General features: G+C 29.5%; 1 protein-coding gene and 1 long non-coding RNA gene across 2 annotated transcripts; both read left to right on the top strand.

Annotated features, from left to right (window-relative positions):
* The first annotated feature begins 4,760 nt into the window (after nucleotides 1–4,760).
* LOC130501456 (uncharacterized) lies at nucleotides 4,761–6,366 on the top strand. Its single transcript, XR_008939679.1, has 2 exons — nucleotides 4,761–5,188; nucleotides 6,033–6,366. It is a non-coding gene; the product is annotated as an uncharacterized LOC130501456 (long non-coding RNA).
* A 4,004-nt stretch (nucleotides 6,367–10,370) lies between these two features.
* On the top strand, nucleotides 10,371–17,353 carry LOC108807444 (linoleate 9S-lipoxygenase 5). The gene is made up of 9 exons (XM_018579733.2): nucleotides 10,371–10,632; nucleotides 12,087–12,385; nucleotides 14,406–14,649; nucleotides 14,736–15,074; nucleotides 15,170–15,261; nucleotides 15,410–15,517; nucleotides 15,611–15,915; nucleotides 15,992–16,255; nucleotides 16,378–17,353. The coding sequence occupies exons 1-9, from the start codon at nucleotides 10,386–10,388 to the stop codon at nucleotides 17,144–17,146; spliced, it is 2,667 nt and encodes an 888-aa protein (XP_018435235.2). The 5' UTR covers nucleotides 10,371–10,385; the 3' UTR covers nucleotides 17,147–17,353.
* Nucleotides 17,354–22,074: the final 4,721 nt, after the last annotated feature.

Raw genomic sequence — 22,074 nt, 5'->3', positions numbered from 1 at the left:
GAATTTTAAGTTAATATATAATATTATTATTAATACGTTATAATAGATTATAAATTAATATTTTCAAAAATATAAAGTTAATTCTTATATATATTATGTTGTTATCTGAAAATAATGTCTTTGTTACTCTTAATAATTTTATATATAATTTATTATATGATAAAAAGAATTTTTAAGTTTATAATATTATTATTTATATGTTATATTAGATTATAATTAATATTTTCAAAAATATAAAGATAATTCTTATATATATTATGTTGTTATCTGAAAATAATATTTTTTAATTTAAAAGTTAAAAACGAATTTTAAGTTAATAATATTATTATTTATATGTTATATTGGATTATAAATTAATATTTTCAAAAATATAAAGATAATGCTTATACATATTATGTTGTTATCTGAAAATAATATTTTTTAGTTTAAGAGTTAAAAACGAATTTTAAGTTAATATATAATATTATTATTAATACGTTATAATAGATTATAAATTAATGTTTTCAAAAATATAAAGTTAATTCTTATATATATTATGTTGTTATCTGAAAATAATGTCTTTGTTACCCTTAATAATTTTATATATAATTTATTATATGATAAAAGAATTTTAAGTTTATAATATTATTATTTATATGTTATATTAGATTATAAATTAATATTTTCAAAAATATAAAGATAATTCTTATATATATTATGTTGTTATCTGAAAATAATATTTTTTAATTTAAAAGTTAAAAACGAATTTCAAGTTAGTAATATTATTATTTATATGTTATATTAGATTATAAATTAATATTTTCAAAAATATAAAGATAATTCTTATATATATTATGTTGTCATCTGAAAATAATATTTTTAATTTAAAAGTTAAAACGAATTTAAAGTTAATAATAATATATTTAAATGTTATATTACATTATAAATTAAAATTGTAAAAATAAAAAATAATTGTTATATATATATATATTTTTTTATTTTACAACAATAATTCTTATATATATAGTGTTGTATCTGGAAATATTTTTTCAATTTTAAAACTTAAAAAACGAATTTTACTTTAATAATATTATTATTAATATGTTATAATAGATTATAAATTAATATTGTCAGAAATAAAAAGATAATTCTTATATATTGTATTGTTATTTGAAAATTTATCTTTTAATTATAGAAGTTAAAAATTAAGATATACACCAATTTACAATTAAATATTAATAATTGAAAAACATTTGTATAAATATATTTTCTAAAATATTTCAAGTATGTGAGTGTTTTAAAAATTCTAATACAATAATAAATATATATTTTTATCAAAATATTTGATCATATACAGTATAACCTCTTTAAATTAATAATCTATAAATTAATATAATTTCATAGTCTCATACTGAGTTTTTGGTTCAATTAGTATTTCGATAAATTAATATTCTCTATAAATTAATAAAAAATTATAGTTTTGGTGTAGTCCCAACATTATTAATTTATACAAGTTTTACTGTATAAAAATTTGATGTTTAATTTAGATTTTCTGAAAATATAAATAATAACTTATTATAATGATTTTTTGAATTAATAAATATACATCAATAAATATTTGAAAGAAAATTATGCCCGCATGTGCGGGCAAACCAACTAGTTATATTGTTAATCTTGAATATAACAGAATTTTGGAAAGTATAGTCAAAAGACGGAAATCGTCTGGAAATACAAGGCTCACGCGTGCAAACTTTCTAAAAGACGTACAACCTTTACCAAATTAGCACCTGTATATTTGCTTATTTGCCTTTTTTTTCGTTTCCAGATTTTTATTGAGTGAATGGAGTTCAGCTTCGAAGGAAGTATCAAAAAAGAGTAATTATTGGGTTGATCTACTGGGGTGAACCTATAATTTATTAACCAATAGAATTTGATTATTTTATATTTAGTATTAAAAAATATATTATCAAGTTATATTATATTTTTAAAATTTTTAAAATTAAAAGATAAAAATAAATAAAAACTAATAGTAGTTGCAAACAAAATTAAAAAAAAAACTATTTTTAACAGCAAAACAGTAAATCATAAATCCAAACTCTTGGGTAAATTTTAAATCCTTAGATAGTGAATAATTAAAGGTTTACACTTACGATTTAGTGTTTTGCTGACTGTTGAAAATAATTTTTTAAAAAATTCAAAAATTTATGATTATTCAAAAATTTAGGGTTTACCAAAGTTTTAGATTTACCAAGATTTTGGAGTTTACCAATGATCTAAAGTTTATAATTCAGGATTTAGTATTTTCCCGATAGTATTTTATAAAACAAAATTTTTGTTGCAACTACTATTATTATTTATTTATTTTAAAAACATAATATAACTTGACAAAATATTTTATTTATTTTTAAAAATATACTGAGTTGAAAGAATATTTTTTAATTAATTGGTGAACCTATGTATTCATCCTAGAGATAATTTCAATAGTTACTCATCAAAAAATGTCTTATAAAAAAGGTATAAAAGAACCCACTTTGCAAGATCCAAATGAGCTAGCGGTCCACCTATTGAGCTTTGTGGGCTCATGACTTTAACTCGTATTTATCTCTTTATTTCGGGACCAGGTATACAGTATTACCGTATATATTTTAATGTATATTTATAAAATATAGTTACAAATATCTTTTCATATGATGCAAAATTTCTAATGGCGGTAATTTACGTTGCGCTTACAAAATATCTTTTTATACGATGCAGATTTTTAGATCGACTCTAACACATTGCCTTTACAGTAACAGTTCCTCCAATATAAGGCCAAGATATTTTTTATGCCACTAGCAAAGGAAAACAACCACAATTTATTTCCTTGACAAATAAATAACCGAGTTCTGTGAAAAAATGTTCCCTTGGTAGTTAGTTACACATGTAAAAGAAAAAATTCAACTGATAGGTCAACGTTTATTAAATATTCATATAATAAAATCAGGCCGGCCCGAAAGGACAAGTCATCCAAACTATTAATTGGGACATCCGAATTACGAAAACATATTTACAATATTAATTTTTGGCAAAGTTTAAATGGTTATTTTCATAGAATTAGATTAATATTGTATCAGTTATTAAAATATTAAGTATGTTATATATAGAAAATTCTAAGATACAACTATTGCAATTTCCATTAGAAGTAATATAAATTTTATTCTTTATATATATATATTAAAATAATATACTATATCTTCTATATGATTCAGAAACCTTCATAAAAGATTTTTAAAATTTTATTACATTTTATAATATAATTTATAAGTCAAAATAAATGACTTTATAAATCTTTGTTATAGTTTTATAAGTTTTAATATATGATTTTAAGTCCTTTTTATAATTACTTAAGGAATGGTATGAATTCACACATAACTGGCTATGATTTATTTGTAGAACCGAAATTTTTTTAAAAATCAAGATATGTGAAATTTGATAGCCTATAGAAGTGCTTAAGTTTTGAAAAAAAAACGGAAGATTGTTATTAGAACACATAAATTACTTAGCGTATATTATTAATCATTTTGGTATTAATCGACACAACTGAAAGAAGTTTTCTAAAATTAAAACTGATGAAAAGATATTTGTGTTACACCATGTCACAAAAATATTAAATGAACTTTCTATATTTTCTATTGGAACAACTATGATTAAAAAACTTAACTACATAGATATAGTTGATGATTTTACAGAAAAATGCAAAAAAATATATTTCAACAATAAAAGTTTCTATAAATTGTTTATTAAATTTGATTTTTTGTTTAATATTATTTTGTTTTTTTTGTCATCGACTTTTACAGACTCAAAATGACTCTGTAAACTAAACGGGTAACTCTGCATCCATATGCACGACAAAGGTCGGTTGATTCATAGCACTTCTAGCGAGACTGTCGGCCTTTTGATTCTTCGTGCGAGATACATAAATAATATCTGAACTATGAAAGTTTCCTTTTAAAGTCTCGGTATCTGTTAAATAGGTTGCAAAAGCAGGTCATTCTTCTGATTCCGAAACCATCTTCACCAATTGAGAACAATCTGTCGCAAATGTAACCCTGTACTGCCTCAGGTTCCGCATACACTCCATTGCCCATATTAAAGCTTCTATCTCTGAGTGGAGAGGAGATAGGGAAGCCCTGACATTCCGTGCTCCCATAAGACCATCATATCCCTCAAGTATACTATACCACCCCTGTCCCGAAAAGATTTCCTTATCCTTCCAGGATCCATCAATAAAACACCACCGTCCTGGAATGGACGGAAGATCCGAATTTTGTTGACCTATTACTGGTGTAGGGGGAATTTGTGCCTCCTTCCAAAGCTTTGATTATGTGTCTGCTAGTTTTAGGATATCCATAAGTTCAACATCCAAATTGATAAAAACCTTATTATTCCTTGCTTTCCAAATATACCATAATATCCAAGCAAACCGATGATCCTCCAATTTGGTTTGCAACTTTATATTATTATTTTGTAATATTATAATAGGTTTAATATTATTTTGTAATCTTAATAAAATATATATATAGAAACATAAATTTTAAATTTGGCTTGCAACTTTATAGACCGTTAGACCGGTACTCCAAAATAAAACATTAATAACAATTTACAGGAACACAACAATAAAACATGGTGTACTACTAGTAGTACTCATCATGTCACACAAAACAATATGATAAACAGCGAACGTAATAATCTATTTATATAAAATAGAGTTTGAATCTCTCCTAAGGTGTCCACATGGGATGCCATGTCACTAATTCAAAGCTTCACAAGTTGACATGTGTCCCTCTTAGCCAAAACGCACAGTTTCATTGAAGGAATTGTAAAAGAGATATGGGCTATATTTTGGGTGTGGGCTTTAAATCTAAATCTAAAATCCATGACATTTGGTCTTCGTTTTTATCGCTCCGGAATAATATCCAAGGTCGCCGGCCGAAGTGCTGAACCTCCTCCGTAGAATCTTTCAACCATCGTTCCCGACATGTCCTTTTAGAGCATGCACCCGGTATCTTATCAAATGGTTTTCTACTCACCGGCGAAACGTTACAGAAGTCGGATGCATTCAGTCGTCGTCTTTAATGCATTCATTAACAACCTTTTCCCATTCCTCCCACGATTTGTCATTCAATGTATCTCCATTACTGCCATTGTGTGAACTTTCAACTATAAATAGGTTAGTCTCATTCCCGAAAAAATCATATGTATGACTACCTCCCTTTCTTTTTAGCGATGGCACCGTTTTTGATTCCGTCCAGATTTTATTGTTTTCAGGGTTTTTGTTGTTCGATTTTGCTCTTAGGGTTTATGTAGTTCGGTTCTGTTCTTATGGTTTGTATTCGATTTTGTTTTTGGTGTTTGTATCGGGGTCGTTCCATTTAGATCCATAAGGTGGCTAAATTCTTAAAGACTCCTACTTTTTTCCTAACAAGCCTGTACTCCATGCGAAAGTTGTGTTTTCTCTTGCTTATGATGTATTGGTGGTGAATCTGTTTTTGTTTCAGAGGGTCAATAACATCGTATGGGTTCTTTTCTCTTTCTCTTAAAGGTGACACTCTCCAACTTCTTTTGTTCATGTATTCATCTTTTTTTTGCTTGGTACCATGAACTTAGATATATATTATGGATAAATTTTAAGGGATCAGCAAAAAATTTGGTTTTGAATTCTGCTCGCTTATGTGGTTGTAGTTTGTTTCTTTTGTCTATCTCTCCATCTGATTTGTCCTTCTCAAGTTACAGTCGTTGGCTAAAGCCATAAGTCTTTTTAAAAGGTAAGCAAAAATGGTGTTATGCATCTGAGTTTGTTTGATTTTAAAACATATAGCTATTAAGATAACCTGTTATGTCCTCTCATGTTTCAGAAATATAGGGCTAAACCGTATAAGTTGAAATAAATGAGAAAAGAGATGGACGATATAAAAAGGGGATTTTGCTAATGCATCCAAACTTTGTTGATTCTAAAAAGAGATTTTGTTGTGGTTGATCTGTGGATAATGACTTCTCATGTTTCACATCTGTAGGGCTGAAGTGGCTAAGGTGGAAAAACTTAAAAAAGAACTCCAAAAAGCCAAACTGCTTGAATCGTGTAAACGTGTTGTGAAAGCAAGAAAGATGAACCAAGGCTATGTAATCAGATGGTTTCAGTAATAATAATTTTAGAAGGGAGTCGACATAGAGATGAATCCCATATACCTTTTATTTTCGAATCCCTTATATCAGACCTCTTTTTTTTTCTTTTCTTTAGGGTAAAAATCAGGTCTCTCTATAGTGTAGATATTATTGAACTTCTGTACATAAAACATTCAATTTGTAACCGACTGTAAGTGTTTGGAAACAAACAGAACTATTTATATATTTAGATTTCTGCAACTTCATTTAATTCAACGTTTTTTTCCACCCAAACAGATTTATGGAATCAATCCTATCAACCTCATGATCCTCTAAGAAAATACAAACCTGTTTGGATATTTTCCTTAAATTCTTCACATATATATTTAATATTCACAAATTGTGACCTCGAGAAATAATAACGGTCGAGACTTTGAATCTTCTTAAGATTTTCGTAAGAAGTTTGGAATCGAAGCCTGGAGTACGTAGAAAATGTTCTACAATATACCTCACACAAACATGACAAAGAAATATATAAAATTTCTTCATATCTAAAAATGTACAACTACGGACACGGTACACATAAAACATACCCAATATCGACAAAATATAAATTATTTATACTCAGACCATGAAAAACTTTGAATTAGAAATAGTGTCCACAATGAGATAAGGGATGAAATACGACAATCACCAATCACAAGGGATCAATAATTCATGCGATACCCAAAAAAAAACATATAAGTTGAGATGGAAGCCAAAAAAGCATATCTACACAAAGACACAAAGAACATAATGTAGATTCAACAATGATCACATTAAAATAATAAAACTAACTCTATGAATTAAAAGACTATCGTAACTTAAACTGTCATGTTATTATACGACCACCATCATTATTAAAACTCTTTTTAAAAAATAAGTGAACATAGAATTACTTATGGAACTAACATGGTAAACTTACATTATTGCAGTAAAATGGTAGCTATAACCACGTGAACAATTAAACTCCTGATGAAACCCAACTACAATCGTGACCTCAAAAAAAAGTTAACATCCTAAACATATAACATCACAAATACTAAAAAATTAAAATAAACATACTGAAACGTTATATCAAAAAAACATATTGAAACGTCAAAATAAATACCAGCAATCAATAATTAAAAAAAAGAAATACAAATCACCAATCTAAAGAGACACACTAAATGTCCATGCAAAATTAGTAAATTAATAATTACATCAACTATTCAGCTAAAAAAATTTTACAGCAACACAAGACAAATGAAAACAAATACAAATGCTAAACTGTATAATTGAAACATAAATTTTGATTTCATTGACCTCTTGGGTTTCAATTCGTTTAGCGAAATTAATGTTATGTTTAATTAAAAATAAATTAAACATTTAAAAAAATTTGTTTGTTAATTTGTTTATTCGCCCGCCCGTAGGGCGGGTTTTTCCTAGTGCAAAATAATTACAAACCACCAATCCCTATCAAGACGCATGTGGTTCACATATCACTTGATTTTTTTTTTTATGATTTCATGGGCAGTATCAACGCCAATATCCCTTTCGTGTAATTTTAACGTTGTTACCAATTTCCTTATCATTACTATTAGCTTACCATATTTACGAGCAATGAATAACACCTCTGAAGAACAAAATTAGCATCAGAACCTTTTTCTTAAATTATTATTTATATCATTGCATTGTTACAAAAGAAAAAAAAAATCATTGCACTTTTCAAACGTGTTGATTCCAAATACGGTTGAAAACATGTTTTGGACAGTGGTATACGCCTCCTCCAGTAAGGTCTCTCTCGACCGATATTTCTCTTGTATGCTTTTACAGATATGGGCTTGTATCAGCAGCGAGCAATTTCAACCTTTTTTTTTGTTTCTCCTAACTTTTCTACGAACTAATTTCTATTTGTTGATCGTTGATTTCCCATATTATTTTGCTGGATTCTTGTCCCTTCATAACTAGTGTTCTTACATATGAATATTTTGTTTCAGCTTCTACTTTAGTTGTATGAAAAGTCGCTTTCTTCGGTCATTGTTTAGTTTTCTCCATGACGAGATATAAGAAGCTGTCAAACAATTTTAATCATAGTTGCTTTTGGTGTTTCTTCCACGACTAGATATGAAGTGATTGAAAGGATTAAGATGTTCGCACAAATGCTTGAAACGTTATTGAATGCTTTTGCTTCCCAAAATTCAAAATCCTTAACGACAAACATAACCGAACATGATTTAACATAGTTCTTTTCGAGTCAACAGCATAATATATATCATCTTTTTTAGATGAAAAATGAACTCTTTCAAATTATTAAAATCGTATAACCTTTAAACTTTGTATGTTAGTGGCTGACTGAAGCCTTAAGTATTGTTAGTTTCAAATAAAAGGTATCGTTAAACCAGCATTGACTAAGGATCAAGTAGTAACATGTTCACCATGTTTACTTTAATGTAGTATATGTAAACAGTTTCCAAATTAGTAGTATATTTTAGAAGTAACACTTGTTTTGTAGTATCTTTTTTTTGAATGAATTGTTTTGTAGTATCTATATAAATATATGTATATATATTTATATTATTGAATAGACAAATCGCTCATTGTATTCTTCTGCTATTTTTTTTTTGTTTCTTGTTTCCAGGTACTTTTCTTTGGATATGCTTTCAAGGGTGCAGATGCTACATGCTACATGCATCTTTGATTAATGAGTTGTTAGATAAAATAAAACAAACGTAGACGTAAAAGCAAAAGAAACATAGAATAAATTAGAATGCCTTTTCTCAAAACAAACAAAACATAGAATAAATTTTAGCAAATCCAGAGAAAAATAGAAGGGTGGTTGATAGTTGATTCATGATGGCTACAAGTAGGATAGTCAAATATTCGTCGGTCAAAATTTATATATATAAACCTATATTATTAGCAAATGGTGCCTATTGCCAATATTTATTTAAATATGTACACACATTCTTGTTACAAAAAAAATGTACACACAGTCTAATATATATAGCTATTTCATTAGGAATCAATTTGATCTTCTCATCGCCATCCCCGGATGATGATAACTCAACCAAACAAAACATGATTTATACTTAAATATTATTGTTCTACATTTATTTCAAAATAACCAAAGTAAATTTTATTAAAATGTAAAATATGTAATCACATGTCGTGGTCGGATAGTAATATGGCGTTCTATAGATCCTACGGGACCTGAGTTCGAATCCGCTTACACTCAGATTATCACAGTGCGTGGCCACCGGAGCTTTCACATTTTCTCTCCAGAGAATGGTTTACCACCCTTTTTTATTTCAACTAGGTCCTATGGTCTTTTGGTTTAAACATCACACTGAGCAGGGATGAATCCATGATTTTAGTAGCGAAGGTCAAAAAAAGTCTACAAGTACAATGCTCCAGTTCGTCGCAACTCTTGTTTAAATTCCATGAAATGCGTGTTATCAATTAAAGGAAAATGCAATCATAGACCGGGAAGTAAGGAACTCAATCACTGCAACTGCAAGGAAGCACAGGAAGCAGTTTGGGAATTTGATGTCTTTATGGCTTAGATAGCTTAGCTCTATTGTCTATGTTTCTAAGTTTCACCTTGCTTTTATTCCTTTTTTGCCAAGATGTCTCAGTCTCTTTGGTATACATTCCATATGTAAGATCAAATTTTTAATTATATGATATTAACAGTTGTGCAAAAAAAAAAATCTTTTACCAAAAGAAAAAAATCCAATCATAATAAAAAAAATAGCAGCCATAGGAAGGAAGTAGGTAGACAAAGTCGAAAAGAAAGAAGAAAATACCTTTTAAAAGACCTTGACTTAGGAAAATGACATTCAATCTTCACAGGTAAATAGACATATCACTGGTGGTAAACTGGTAATACTAAAAAATGTGAACACTATTTTTCTCCGTGTTACAACTTACAAAACCTTTGTTGATATTAAGGAGAGGAATGCATGCACTAATCAATTCCAAAGCCATTCGTTATCATATATTAATATTGTATACCAAAAATAATAATAAACTTTTGTTGGCAATATTTTCTTTTGCTTCTTGTTTAGGTACCAATATAAGTATAATACCACATTCACATCATATACTTGTATACAAATGCAAAGTCGATGAAAAGAAACATTATATAATCGCACATCTTTCTCGTCATTCTCCAAGCACAGAATCTCATTCTTTCTTTTTTTTCTTCATTCGCACTCAGAGAAAATTCTGCAATATATATCGCCATGATCCATACCCATATCGCAGAGATCTTATGCGTCAAACCAAAGACAAAGAAGACAAAGACGGTGGAGGAAGATGTGAAGGACAAGAAGACCAAGAAGACAATGAAGATAGAAGGAGAAGTAGTTGTAATGAAGAAGAACCTTCTCGACTTCAAAGACACCATGGCTTCTCTTCTCGATCGAATCCATGAGCTTCTTGGTCGTCGTGTCTCTCTCCACCTCATCAGCTCTCTCCAACCTCACCCCGGTATTCTTTCATTCTTTAACTTGACCCGTTTACATAGAAACAGACCCATCTTTAAGTAAACTCTTTTGTTTCCTAGAATAAGATTTCTTCACTAAAGTTTTGCATATTTTATTCATGATGAAACTGATGATTACTCGGGTGTTTATGTGGTCTTGATTCTCTATTATCAATTGGTCAAAATCAAATCGTGGATTTCAAATCTTATAGTAACTTCAATCTGACCAGAGAAAGAACTGAAGATTAGTTAGCCACACTCTAGTATACTTACTGTTGTTTTACATGTACTGTACATTTAAAATAAACCCTACCAGATTTCTTTTGTTCAATTTTTTTTTGAAAGATAAAACATTGTTCTATTTTTTTTTAACGCTGATTTATTATGATATTACAATTATGAGAAAATTTACATAGACGATTCGACAACCGACAATACTATCTGCCTTATGAGGATCTACGCCTAACTGCATCTAGGGGTGTCAAAATGAGTTACAACTCATGAGTTAGCTCAGCTCAGCTCATTTTTTCATGAGTATGATCACTATATTTTAGGCTCATTTAATAAATGAGTTTAATGATCGAGCTTAAAAAAGATCACGAGTTATATGAATGATCGTTAATGAACATGAGCTGACTCATGAGCTCGTTCATTTCTTATGAAAAAAGATAATTTTTATATTTATCATATTTATCTTTAAAACTAAAATTTAAAATATACATAAGTAATATAGGAATAAAACTTTTAAAAGTTATCTATACTTTTTCCGAAGAAAGAAAAAAAGAGACTATCCTGTTTAGAAATTATCAAAATTTTCTATATAAACCTACGTTAACCATATCATCTCTCTCACAAATTTCATTGATCTCAAATTTGACATACGTCTCCTCTCACTTTGCTTATCTTAACTCAGAACTCACGGTAAGTTATTTATGATTAATAGTTTTATTAAATTTTGAATAATACTATAGAAGTAATTTTATCGATGTTTAATTTAATATAGTTATAATTATTTTGTGTTAGATCACGAGTTAGCTCATTTAACTCATGATCTAGATGATCCGAGTACGAGTTTACATATTGAAGCTCATATAATAAATGAGCTGATATGAGCTAACTCATGAAAGAGCCGAGCTTACTATGAGCTGAGTTGAGCTGAGCGAGCTAGCTCATTTTGACACCCCTAACTGCATCATCCGAGCCGTCCTATGAAGATCTCCTGACCTGATTTATTTGCACCATGTTGAAGATCTCTTGTACACTTTTCCTTTTTTTGTAGCCTTCCATTAATAAATCGCTCTCTCCGTGACTTGAAACCTGAATTTCCTGTAATCTGCAAGAAATTGCATAGTCTGGGATTCGAAGCCTTTAAACCTTAACCAGTAGGCTACGGTGCTTCCACTAACATTGTTCTATTTTAAGAAAGTAATGTTTTCATATTTTGTATAATATAAACCAGCCAATGAGAAGAGAGGAAGACTTGGAAAAGCAGCACATCTGGAAAAATGGGTGACAAAGATAAAAACGTCAGTAACCGCAGAAGAAACCGCGTTTGGTGTGACGTTTGATTGGGACAAGTCTATGGGACCACCGGCTGCGTTTGTGATCAAGAACCACCACCGTAGTCAATTCTACCTTAAGTCCCTCACTCTTCGCAACTTCCCTGGCGGTGAAGGCGGTCCCATACACTTCGTTTGCAATTCTTGGATCTATCCGAGCCATAGATACCGCTCCTACCGCGTTTTCTTCTCCAACAAGGTAAAACGCTATAAAGGAAATTGAGACAAGTGGGGTTAGTAATAAACTAATAATATAAAGCATGTTTCGACCGAGGTACTAATTAAGAGTATTCTATTTGGCATCCCCTAGACTATATTTGAGAGTGATTTTGCCACATGTCTTCTTTACAATCAGTTTCACAAAATAAATATGACATGGCTACTAAAATTGATGACATAGCTTCCGGAAAAATATGACATGGATTATTTCATTTAATGGTTATTTATATTTTTGGTAAAAATTTTAGAATATGGTAATAACTCATACATTATATTTAATATTGATATTTATTTTTGGTAAACCTTTTTAAATATGGTAATATCTCATACATTATCTATAAAATAAATACATTCATTTATAACATTACAAATTTTGAAATATTATTTTATTTTATTTTCTATAATTAAACAATTTGTATTACTAAATCTTTCAAAAATTGCTACAATTTTCTTAAAAAATTAGATTTTTAATCGTAAAATCATTAGTTTCTTATATATTTACAATTTTTATAAATATTGTTTAGTTTAAAATTTTGATAATTATACAATTTTATATCATTTTATTAGTTTTATACAAATTGATTAATATATTTAAACAATATAAATAGATAGAAAATACTATCTAAGATTATAATTTAAATGTATAAGTATATATTCTTCAATATAATTTTAAATTAAGAAAATCATTTTATCTTACTTTAATATTTAACTAAATTAAATCTATATTTAAATATTGGTAAAAAAATCTATAACATTTAATAGACCTTATTTTTAAATATAAATTAAATTTTGAAAAATTTCTTACTGCACATGGTGCAGGAAAATACCTAGTTTTATATAACTAATCTGGATTGCTCTGATTGTCCATGTGCAAAAGTTGTCAAAAATATTCTTTGACCCCAGTTTCAATATTTCTAATTTTTAATTTGAGAACATTTCTGTTTGGGCCAGTTTCAAAAAAAAAAAACATTTCTGTTTGGTTTTATTATTGTCTGGATAGGTAGAGGTGACTAAATTATTTAATTGTTATAGTTTAATGGGTACTGGTTGGTTAGTGGTTATATAAAGTACTAGATTATGACCCGCGCTTTGGAAGCGCGGAATATTTTACGATGAAAAATTTTACTAATAACTTAACAAATATTTTGGTAACTTTTAAAGAGTATATTTAAAATATTTTTGCATTTAAATCAGTGTTTCTAAATTCAATCCGATTGTGATTATACCGGTTAATCTGGAGATCTGACAATTCAATTTAGGTTTTTAAAATATTCATATTAACAAAAATCACTAAAATTCGAGACTAACCGATTGAATTGATGGATGGCCAATATGTAATCTCATTTGATTTAAATTATAATAGTTTCATAATTTGTAATCTTATAATCCAAATTTTAAAGTTCATTATTTTGCAATTTATGAAATTATGATGTTTCTACAAAATTTTAAAGAGAAAATGATAGATATAAAATATTAAGATTAATTATTGTATTGTTTGGAAACATTGATAGTAGTATAAAATATATTGTTTGGAAACATTGATAGTTGTGAAAAATAAGTATATTATTTGGAAACATGAATAGTAATATAAAAAAAAGAATATTAATGATTTAATGTAGGTTTAACTATAAAGTATAAAGTTGTATTTAATTTAAAAACTTACAAAATAAATGTTAGGTCCAACATAATGTTTCTGTTTTAATAAGATAGATACGAAGCATAATCATAATCCATATGACATAATCTTTTGAGATATTCATTATGATTGTATTTTAGATTTTAGAGTTCTGGAATTTACGTGTGCGTGTGTAACACATGACAAAAAAAAATGAAACCGGACCTTACATGTCTATCTTTACAAGTCATCCTCTGCCTTTATTGCAATTATTTCTCTAATTAAGAGAATCTTTTCTGTAACTCGGTACGGACAACTACTAAAGTGATTGGCATTCTTTAATATATTTTCTCTGTTTCTATTTATTTTTATGTAAATACAAAAGGCTTATCTTCCAAGCGAAACACCGGAGCTAGTTAAAGAGCTAAGAGAAGAAGAGCTAAAGAATCTAAGAGGAGACGAGAAAGAAGGAGAACTCAAAGAATGGGACAGAGTTTACGACTACGCTTATTACAACGACTTGGGTGCTCCCGACAAAGGTCCTGACTCAGCCCGTCCGGTTCTCGGCGGTTCACCTGAATTCCCTTATCCTCGCCGAGGAAAAACCGGCCGTAAACCAACCAAATCCGGTTAGTCAACTCAACATTCAAAACCATTACTTATAAAGCAAAACTCAATAGTTACTTGACATATACGTCACCATTTTTTTTATCAGACCCTAAGTCCGAGAGCAGGCTTGCATTACTAAACCTGAACATCTACGTACCTAGAGACGAGCGGTTTAGCCACGTGAAGTTCTCTGATTTCCTCGCGTACGCACTCAAGTCGGTGACTCAAGTACTCGTCCCTGAAATAGCCTCTCTTTGCGACAAGACTATCAACGAGTTTGACTCGTTCGAAGACGTTTTTCACCTCTATGACGGTAGTATTAAGCTCGCTAATGGTCACACCATTTCTAAGCTCCGTGATATTATTCCATGGGAGATGTTTCGTGAGCTCGTTCGCAATGATGGAGAACGGTTCTTGAAGTTTCCCTTGCCTGACGTCCTCAAACGTAATCTATAAATTATAGTCTATTTAAATAAACAGTTAGAGATTACCCAAAAAAATGCTTACAGACTTTGACATAGATGATTCATGTTGTTACAGAGAGTAGATCAGCTTGGAGAACCGATGAAGAGTTTGCGAGAGAAATGCTTGCTGGACTCAATCCGGTGGTTATAAGTCGTCTCACTCTCAAGGTTTAACTTTCATCAAATCACTCAATTTAATTTTTTTCATTCGTATAAGATGGTCGTCCTAACGAATACATGGGCATTCGGACCTAGAACCTCTAAATCATTAAAAAATGTCAAAAATATAACCAAATGTACAAAAATTACATTGCAGGATTTTCCTCCGAAGAGTTATCTAGATTCTGCAAAATATGGAAACCAACATAGTTCTATACGAAACGAGCACATAGAACCACACATGAACGGTATAAGTGTACAAGAAGTAAGTATATTACACACCTTTCTTGGTTCACACGTAAAATCTTTCTTGTCATATCATAACTGTTATTGGCTTTGTTCTGTGTTATATAAAAAGGCTTTGGAACAGAACAAGCTATACATATTGGATCACCATGACGCACTGATGCCATACTTGACACGGATAAACTCAACAAACACTAAAACCTATGCGACCCGAACGCTTCTGTTGCTTCAAGAAGACGGAACACTGAAGCCTCTAGCCATAGAGCTGAGTCTTCCACACGCACAAGGTGAATCGCACGGATCTGTGAGCAAAATCTTCACACCATCAGAAGAAGGCGTCGAGGGATCGGTTTGGCAGCTTGCCAAGGCTTACGCCGCGGTTAATGACTCCGGTTATCACCAGCTTATAAGCCACTGGTAACTAAATGGTGACACTGTAAAACAACCTAGTGATTTTGGTACGAAGTAACCGGTTATGTTATTGTTTTTGTAGGTTGCAGACTCATGCAGTGATTGAACCGTTCATAATCGCTTCAAATAGGCAACTCAGTGTGGTCCATCCGATCTATAAGCTTCTCCATCCTCATTTCCGTGACACGATGAACATCAACGCATTGGCGCGACATGTCCTCATAAACTCTGATGGAGTTCTGGAGAGAACGGTGTTCCCTAGTCGTTACGCCATGGAGATGTCTTCTTCCATTTATAAGAGCTGGGTGTTCACTGATCAGGCTCTCCCCAAAGATCTCCTTAAACGGTATGCATATAAAGACTTTTTCTTTGTTTCTTGATGCACAAGTAACCTTCTGAATTCTTGTGTAACAAGTAAACGTTTAAATTCTTGTGTAAGAAGTAACCTTAAAACCCCTGTTCTTGCAGAGGAGTTGCTGTTGAAGATCCGAGCAGCGATAACGGAGTTAAACTTCTGATAGAGGACTATCCATTCGCAGTGGACGGCTTAGAGATTTGGTCAGCGATCAAGACGTGGGTGACAGAGTACTGCTCATTCTATTACAAGAATGACAGAACCGTCCAAACCGATACAGAGATCCAATCATGGTGGACCGAGCTTCGAACCGAAGGTCACAGCGATATACAAAACGAGTCATGGTGGCCGTTGATGCAAACCCGCGACGAACTCATCGAAACATGCACCATCATCATCTGGATCGCCTCTGCTCTTCACGCAGCAGTCAACTTCGGACAATACCCTTACGCTGGTTTTCTCCCAAACCGACCTACCGTCAGCCGTCGGTTCATGCCTGAACCGGGTACGAAAGAGTACACTGAGCTGGAGGAAAACAAGGAAGTGGCGTTCTTGAAGACCATCACGCCGCAGTTACAAACTCTGCTTGGTATCTCCATCATTGAGATTTTGTCTATGCATTCGACGGACGAGATTTACTTAGGGCAGAGAGATTCACCGAACTGGACGGCGGATGATGAGCCTTTAGAGGCGTTCAACCGGTTTGGGAAGAGTTTAGAAGTGATAGAGAACAATATTATAAGGAGAAACAACGATAAGAGGTTGAAGAACCGGACCGGACCGGTTAACATACCATACACTCTCTTGTACCCGAACACTACGGATTATACAAGGGAAGGTGGACTTACTGGTAAAGGAATTCCAAACAGTGTCTCTATCTAGAGACAGATCACTCATTGTTCATGTCATACCATTCACCAGGTTGCTCAGCGTGGATATACTTCTTAATTTGTATTACTTTCCATCATTATGTAAAGCTATTTGCATCTTAATTGTCCTAGTTTTTTCTAGAACAATGTAAATGTCCATTTTAATATGTTTTTGTGTGCTTGTGGAATGCATGATTCGTATAAATATATCAAATTTTTTATGTCATGGTATAATATATTTTTAACAAAAAGAATAAAAAGTGTTATCATGTAGTATCATCACGAAATAAAATCTCATAAGATAAGATATGAAAGCTATATTTAGGAATCTCTATTATTAAAGTCATATAAAGCTTTTGTTTTCGAGGAAAAGAACATCAAACGAAGAGGATTTTGAGGCACTCCTACAAAATAGAAAAGTAGTTCTTAGTTATCATTTTAAGAGCATTTGAAATCTGGCATGACAAGTGTACTATTCAATACTCTATCTGTTTCACGCTAAGTTTTTTTTACAAAAATCATTAAATTTATTATTTTATATCTAATTAATACATTATTTAATTGATTATGTTAGTTAATAAACTAAAAAGTATGCATAAAATTAGAAAACTTATAAATAAATGTATTAAAAACATAAAATGACATTTAAAATAAAAAGACTAGAGTTTGATCTGTACTGATGCGCATATTTTTTTATCTTTTTCTTTTACAAATGAATATTAATTTTGTCTAAGTAATAATCTATATTTAAAATTTTCGTGCAGGTTTTTTTACATTTGTATAACTGAATATTTATTTTGTGTAAATGATAATTTATATTTTAAAAATTTGTAGTGTACGGGTTTATCGTTTTTACTTCTTTTATGAATAAATATTCATTTTGTGTAAGTGATCATTTTAAATATAATCGTTTGTTATGATATTTCTAAATACAGTAATTTTATAATTTATATTGAGTATTATATGTTGTCTTGTAATTCGTTAATTGTATCACATTTAAGAATATGTCCCGTACATCCGCTTAAGGATGTTATTTATTTTTTACATACTATTTACTTTATAATAATTAAAATTAAAATAATTAATTTACATTAGATTATTATTTATAGGAAAATATACAAAATAATTAAAGGCAAGATTTTAGCAATAATATTTTGGCTTTAATTTTAGAAAACTCTGTTATTGTGATCGTGTTGAAACCTATAAAATAGGAAAAGTGTAGATTTTATTTTATTGTTACAGAAATTTATAATTATTTTAGTAAATGATGTAATAATTAGAAAAGACAAGATTAGTTAAAAATAGATTTATTAATTACCTCAGTGTCATGGTCTTGTAAATCAAGTGTAAATCTTAATTACCGAACTCTAAATCCAAATATATAAATATATTTACGTTTACCTTTTCATGATGCTATTTAGAGAAATTTCCCCCTTATGTGTTAATTTTTGAACAAAACTTAATTTAATTATGTTTAAATGTTTCTCTTAAACTTTATATTATATTCCTTATAAGGTAATTATTTCAAACACTTAATAAACTTATCTATCAATAATATCAAACCTAAACAATGTTGAAAAATTGTGTGTTTTTTATAGGAATTTCCTTCTTGTTAATTATCTTTTCGTTATTTGTTTTAAGAGTTGTGTATTAGTTAGTGTAAAGAAACATGTTTTTCTGTTGTAAAAGAAAAAATAGATTTTTAAAATAGTTAAGGTGTCTTGTGTAATAAAGTTGTTATGTGAAATGATGTGTCTATAAAAAAATATATTTTCTAAAATTGCTAAGGTGTCTTTTCATAATTTACAGTTTTGAGATGATATGTCAATTCAAAATATATTTTGTAATAGTATCATTTCAAATAACTTCGTTTAACCTTAAAAGTTGTAACTATTCATATAAGTATCATATCAAAATAACTATCTTTCCGTTTTTATTTTGCTCACATCCATTTATTAATATTTTATAAATATTTGCAGTTATTTTATATATAAAAAACAGTGTATTAATATGAAAATTTGAATCTCTTAAGTTTATACATGAAAGTTGCATCTATTAATATTTTACATGAAAATCGTATTTATTATTTTTAGATGAAAAGTTTTGTATTTCACTATTACTTTGCTCATATCTATTTATTAATATTTTACATAAATAGTTATAATTTTTTGATATTTATAATTGTTTGATATTAAAGTTGCATCTCATATCTAATACATTTTTTTTTTGAAAAGTTGTCAATTATGAAATGATGTGTTTGTCTATAATTTGGTGTTTTTTTAATTTTTATGTCAAAGGTTGTATCTTTTCATTCTTTATATTTTTAAAATCTATTAATTTTAAGAGTTGTGTCTATTCATAAAAATGAATGAAATTTTTCATTTTAAGAACTAAAAATGCAACTTTTCGTTTATAAGACTTAAGAGATTCATTTTATGTTAATAAACTTATTTTTGATATAAAACAATTAAAATATTTATGTATAATATTAATTAATATAAATGAGCAAATAAAAGTGAAAGACACAATTTTTCATCCCAAAAACTAATAAATATAATCTTCATGTTAAAAAATTAAGTGATGCAACTTTCATATATTAAAACTTAAGAGATTCAAATTTTCATATTAATACACTGAGTTTTAGATATAAAAAATTTCAAGTATTTATGAAGTAAAAATATATATGTATGATTAATGTAAAAACAAAATAAATAAATTTTCACCTCAATATTAATAAATAAAATTTTCATATAAAATTTAAGAGACATAATTTTCATATTAACACTGATTAAACAATTATAAATATTTATGTGGTATCATCAACGAAGAAGTGTAAATGTGTTGTGAACGCGTCATAATCTAGGAGGTACGAACGTGCTGTGATCCAAGAGATACAAATGTACCATGATCTAAAAGGTGCGAAAGTGTCCTGACTAAAAGGGTACGGAAGTGTCATGACTGAAAATGTGCAAAAGGGTCGTAAAGAAAAGACTGCAAACAATCATGAATGAAAGCGTACAAACAGATATTAACCGAAATAATGTGAAATGGATCTTGATTAAAAGAGTGCGAATGGATCTTGACCATGACAAAAAGAGTGCAAATGATTGTGCTGTAAGATTGCAAATGGTCGTGACCGAAACATTGCGAGTGTATACTGAAACATTGTGAGTGGATCGTGACCGAAAAGATGCAAACAGAACGTGACCAAAAGTGCAAATAGTCGTGACCGAAAGGTTGTGAATGGATTGTTTTCGTAAAAGTGCAAATAGATCGTAACCAAAAGGATATGAACGGATCATAACCGAAAGAGTGTGAACGGATCGTAACCAAAAGAGTATGAATGGATTGTGATTGAAAGGATGCGAATAAGTCGTAACCAAAAAGGTGTCAATAGATCATGATTGAAGAGGCAAGAATGGATCGTTGCTGAAATATGTGAACGAAATATCATCAAGAAATGTTAAAAGTCAACCGTGGTGTTGGTGATATAAGAGCATGACCTTTTATGACCAACATAAATTATCTATTTAGATCAAAATTATATTGTTGTCTTAATATTTTTTTTTGATTTATCTGTTTTTTACGCATCTGAAAACATTGATCCCAATTTCAATTCTCATCCTTTATTTCATAGTCCGTCTGCATATTTTCGGTTCTGACACATTCATACACTTTTGGTCACGACAGAACCGACTTGAATCACATCATATTTGTATCTCTTAGTTTACAAGGTCTTTATACCTCTTCTATTTATTATAAGTTTCTGATTTAAAAAAAATGTTTAAAATAGATCTTTTATTTATTACAAAGTGATATAATTTAAAAATTTAGAGTAACTTACCTAAATTAATAAAAGATGTATATTTTATTGGTATTGACGTATTTGGATTTTAGTTGTAATTCAAAACTATAAAAATATGCACTTATAATATTTTCTATAAATAAATATAAGCATATATATATATATATATATATATATATATATATATATATATATATATATATATATATATTCTACGTTTCATGTGAATTTTTTTGGAAATTAAATTAATTTTTATATGAAATATAAATTATAAAATGGTATTTATTTATAAAAAAATGAGTCACGTTGGATTCTGCCTAGACTATTTACCTAATATTTATAGGCTCCGAATGGTGACTACGGATTGAGCGGTGCAGGACAAGCGTTTTAACTGCGGTGTGATTTTAACAGTTATAAAAACGTATAAATATATGGTATATATAAAAGTGTTGGTTACTGTTAACTGTGGTGCAGGGCGTGATGCCATTTCCATTCGAAGCCAAATACTATTACACTAGAGTAATAATGGTAAATTTGAGCTTTTGTTTAAAGTTCGGTACTGAAAATACAAACGAGTATATGACAAAAGAAATAGATATATATTAAACTACAATATTTGTAAAATAAGGACGACATGCGACATTTTTCCCATATCAGTGTCGTTGGTTGAAAGCTTTTTTTCATATAGGTAAATGCAAAGTGCATTTAACTCAAAAACGACACTGAAATTTTAATAATTTACAGGCGTATAGTCAAATCTTCGCCAATTAAAGAGCATATAAATATTGTTAGATAAGTTGTTCAACGTCACGACCACGGTGTCTTAAAATGTAACAATTGACTTCGAATTCCTATAAACGTCGCACGTGCAGTTTTAATTTTTGTTTTTCAAAGTTTGGATTCTACATGAAGCTAATGATCCATGTACCATAATTTGATCTCTGTAAATTACGAAAGGGTCCTTTTCATTTTGTAATTTAGTCTAACATACATTATGGGGCAACGTTGGTTATTCAATGGATCTGAGACGGGTGTGGGCTCGTGCTGCGTCATTTGGATATTCAATGCATGCATTCTATTTGACAATGAAAAAATAATGCATGCATCTATAGGAAAAAGAGGATGTTAACTGTTAA

The sequence above is a fragment of the Raphanus sativus genome, unplaced genomic scaffold (assembly GCF_000801105.2).
Source record: "Raphanus sativus cultivar WK10039 unplaced genomic scaffold, ASM80110v3 Scaffold0201, whole genome shotgun sequence".
NCBI lineage: Eukaryota > Viridiplantae > Streptophyta > Magnoliopsida > Brassicales > Brassicaceae > Raphanus > Raphanus sativus.
The sequence above is the reverse complement of the archived record's forward strand: the minus strand, read 5'-3'. Positions and strand labels throughout refer to the sequence as shown.

Bases quoted from the DNA above. Each gene is read 5' to 3' on its own strand.
- LOC108807444 (XM_018579733.2), top strand. From the start codon at position 10,386: ATGATCCATACCCATATCGCAGAGATCTTATGCGTCAAACCAAAGACA. The intron at 15,075-15,169 runs GTAATCTATAAA...ATGTTGTTACAG, and splicing joins CTTGCCTGACGTCCTCAAAC to AGAGTAGATCAGCTTGGAGA. The intron at 15,518-15,610 runs GTAAGTATATTA...TTATATAAAAAG, and splicing joins ACGGTATAAGTGTACAAGAA to GCTTTGGAACAGAACAAGCT.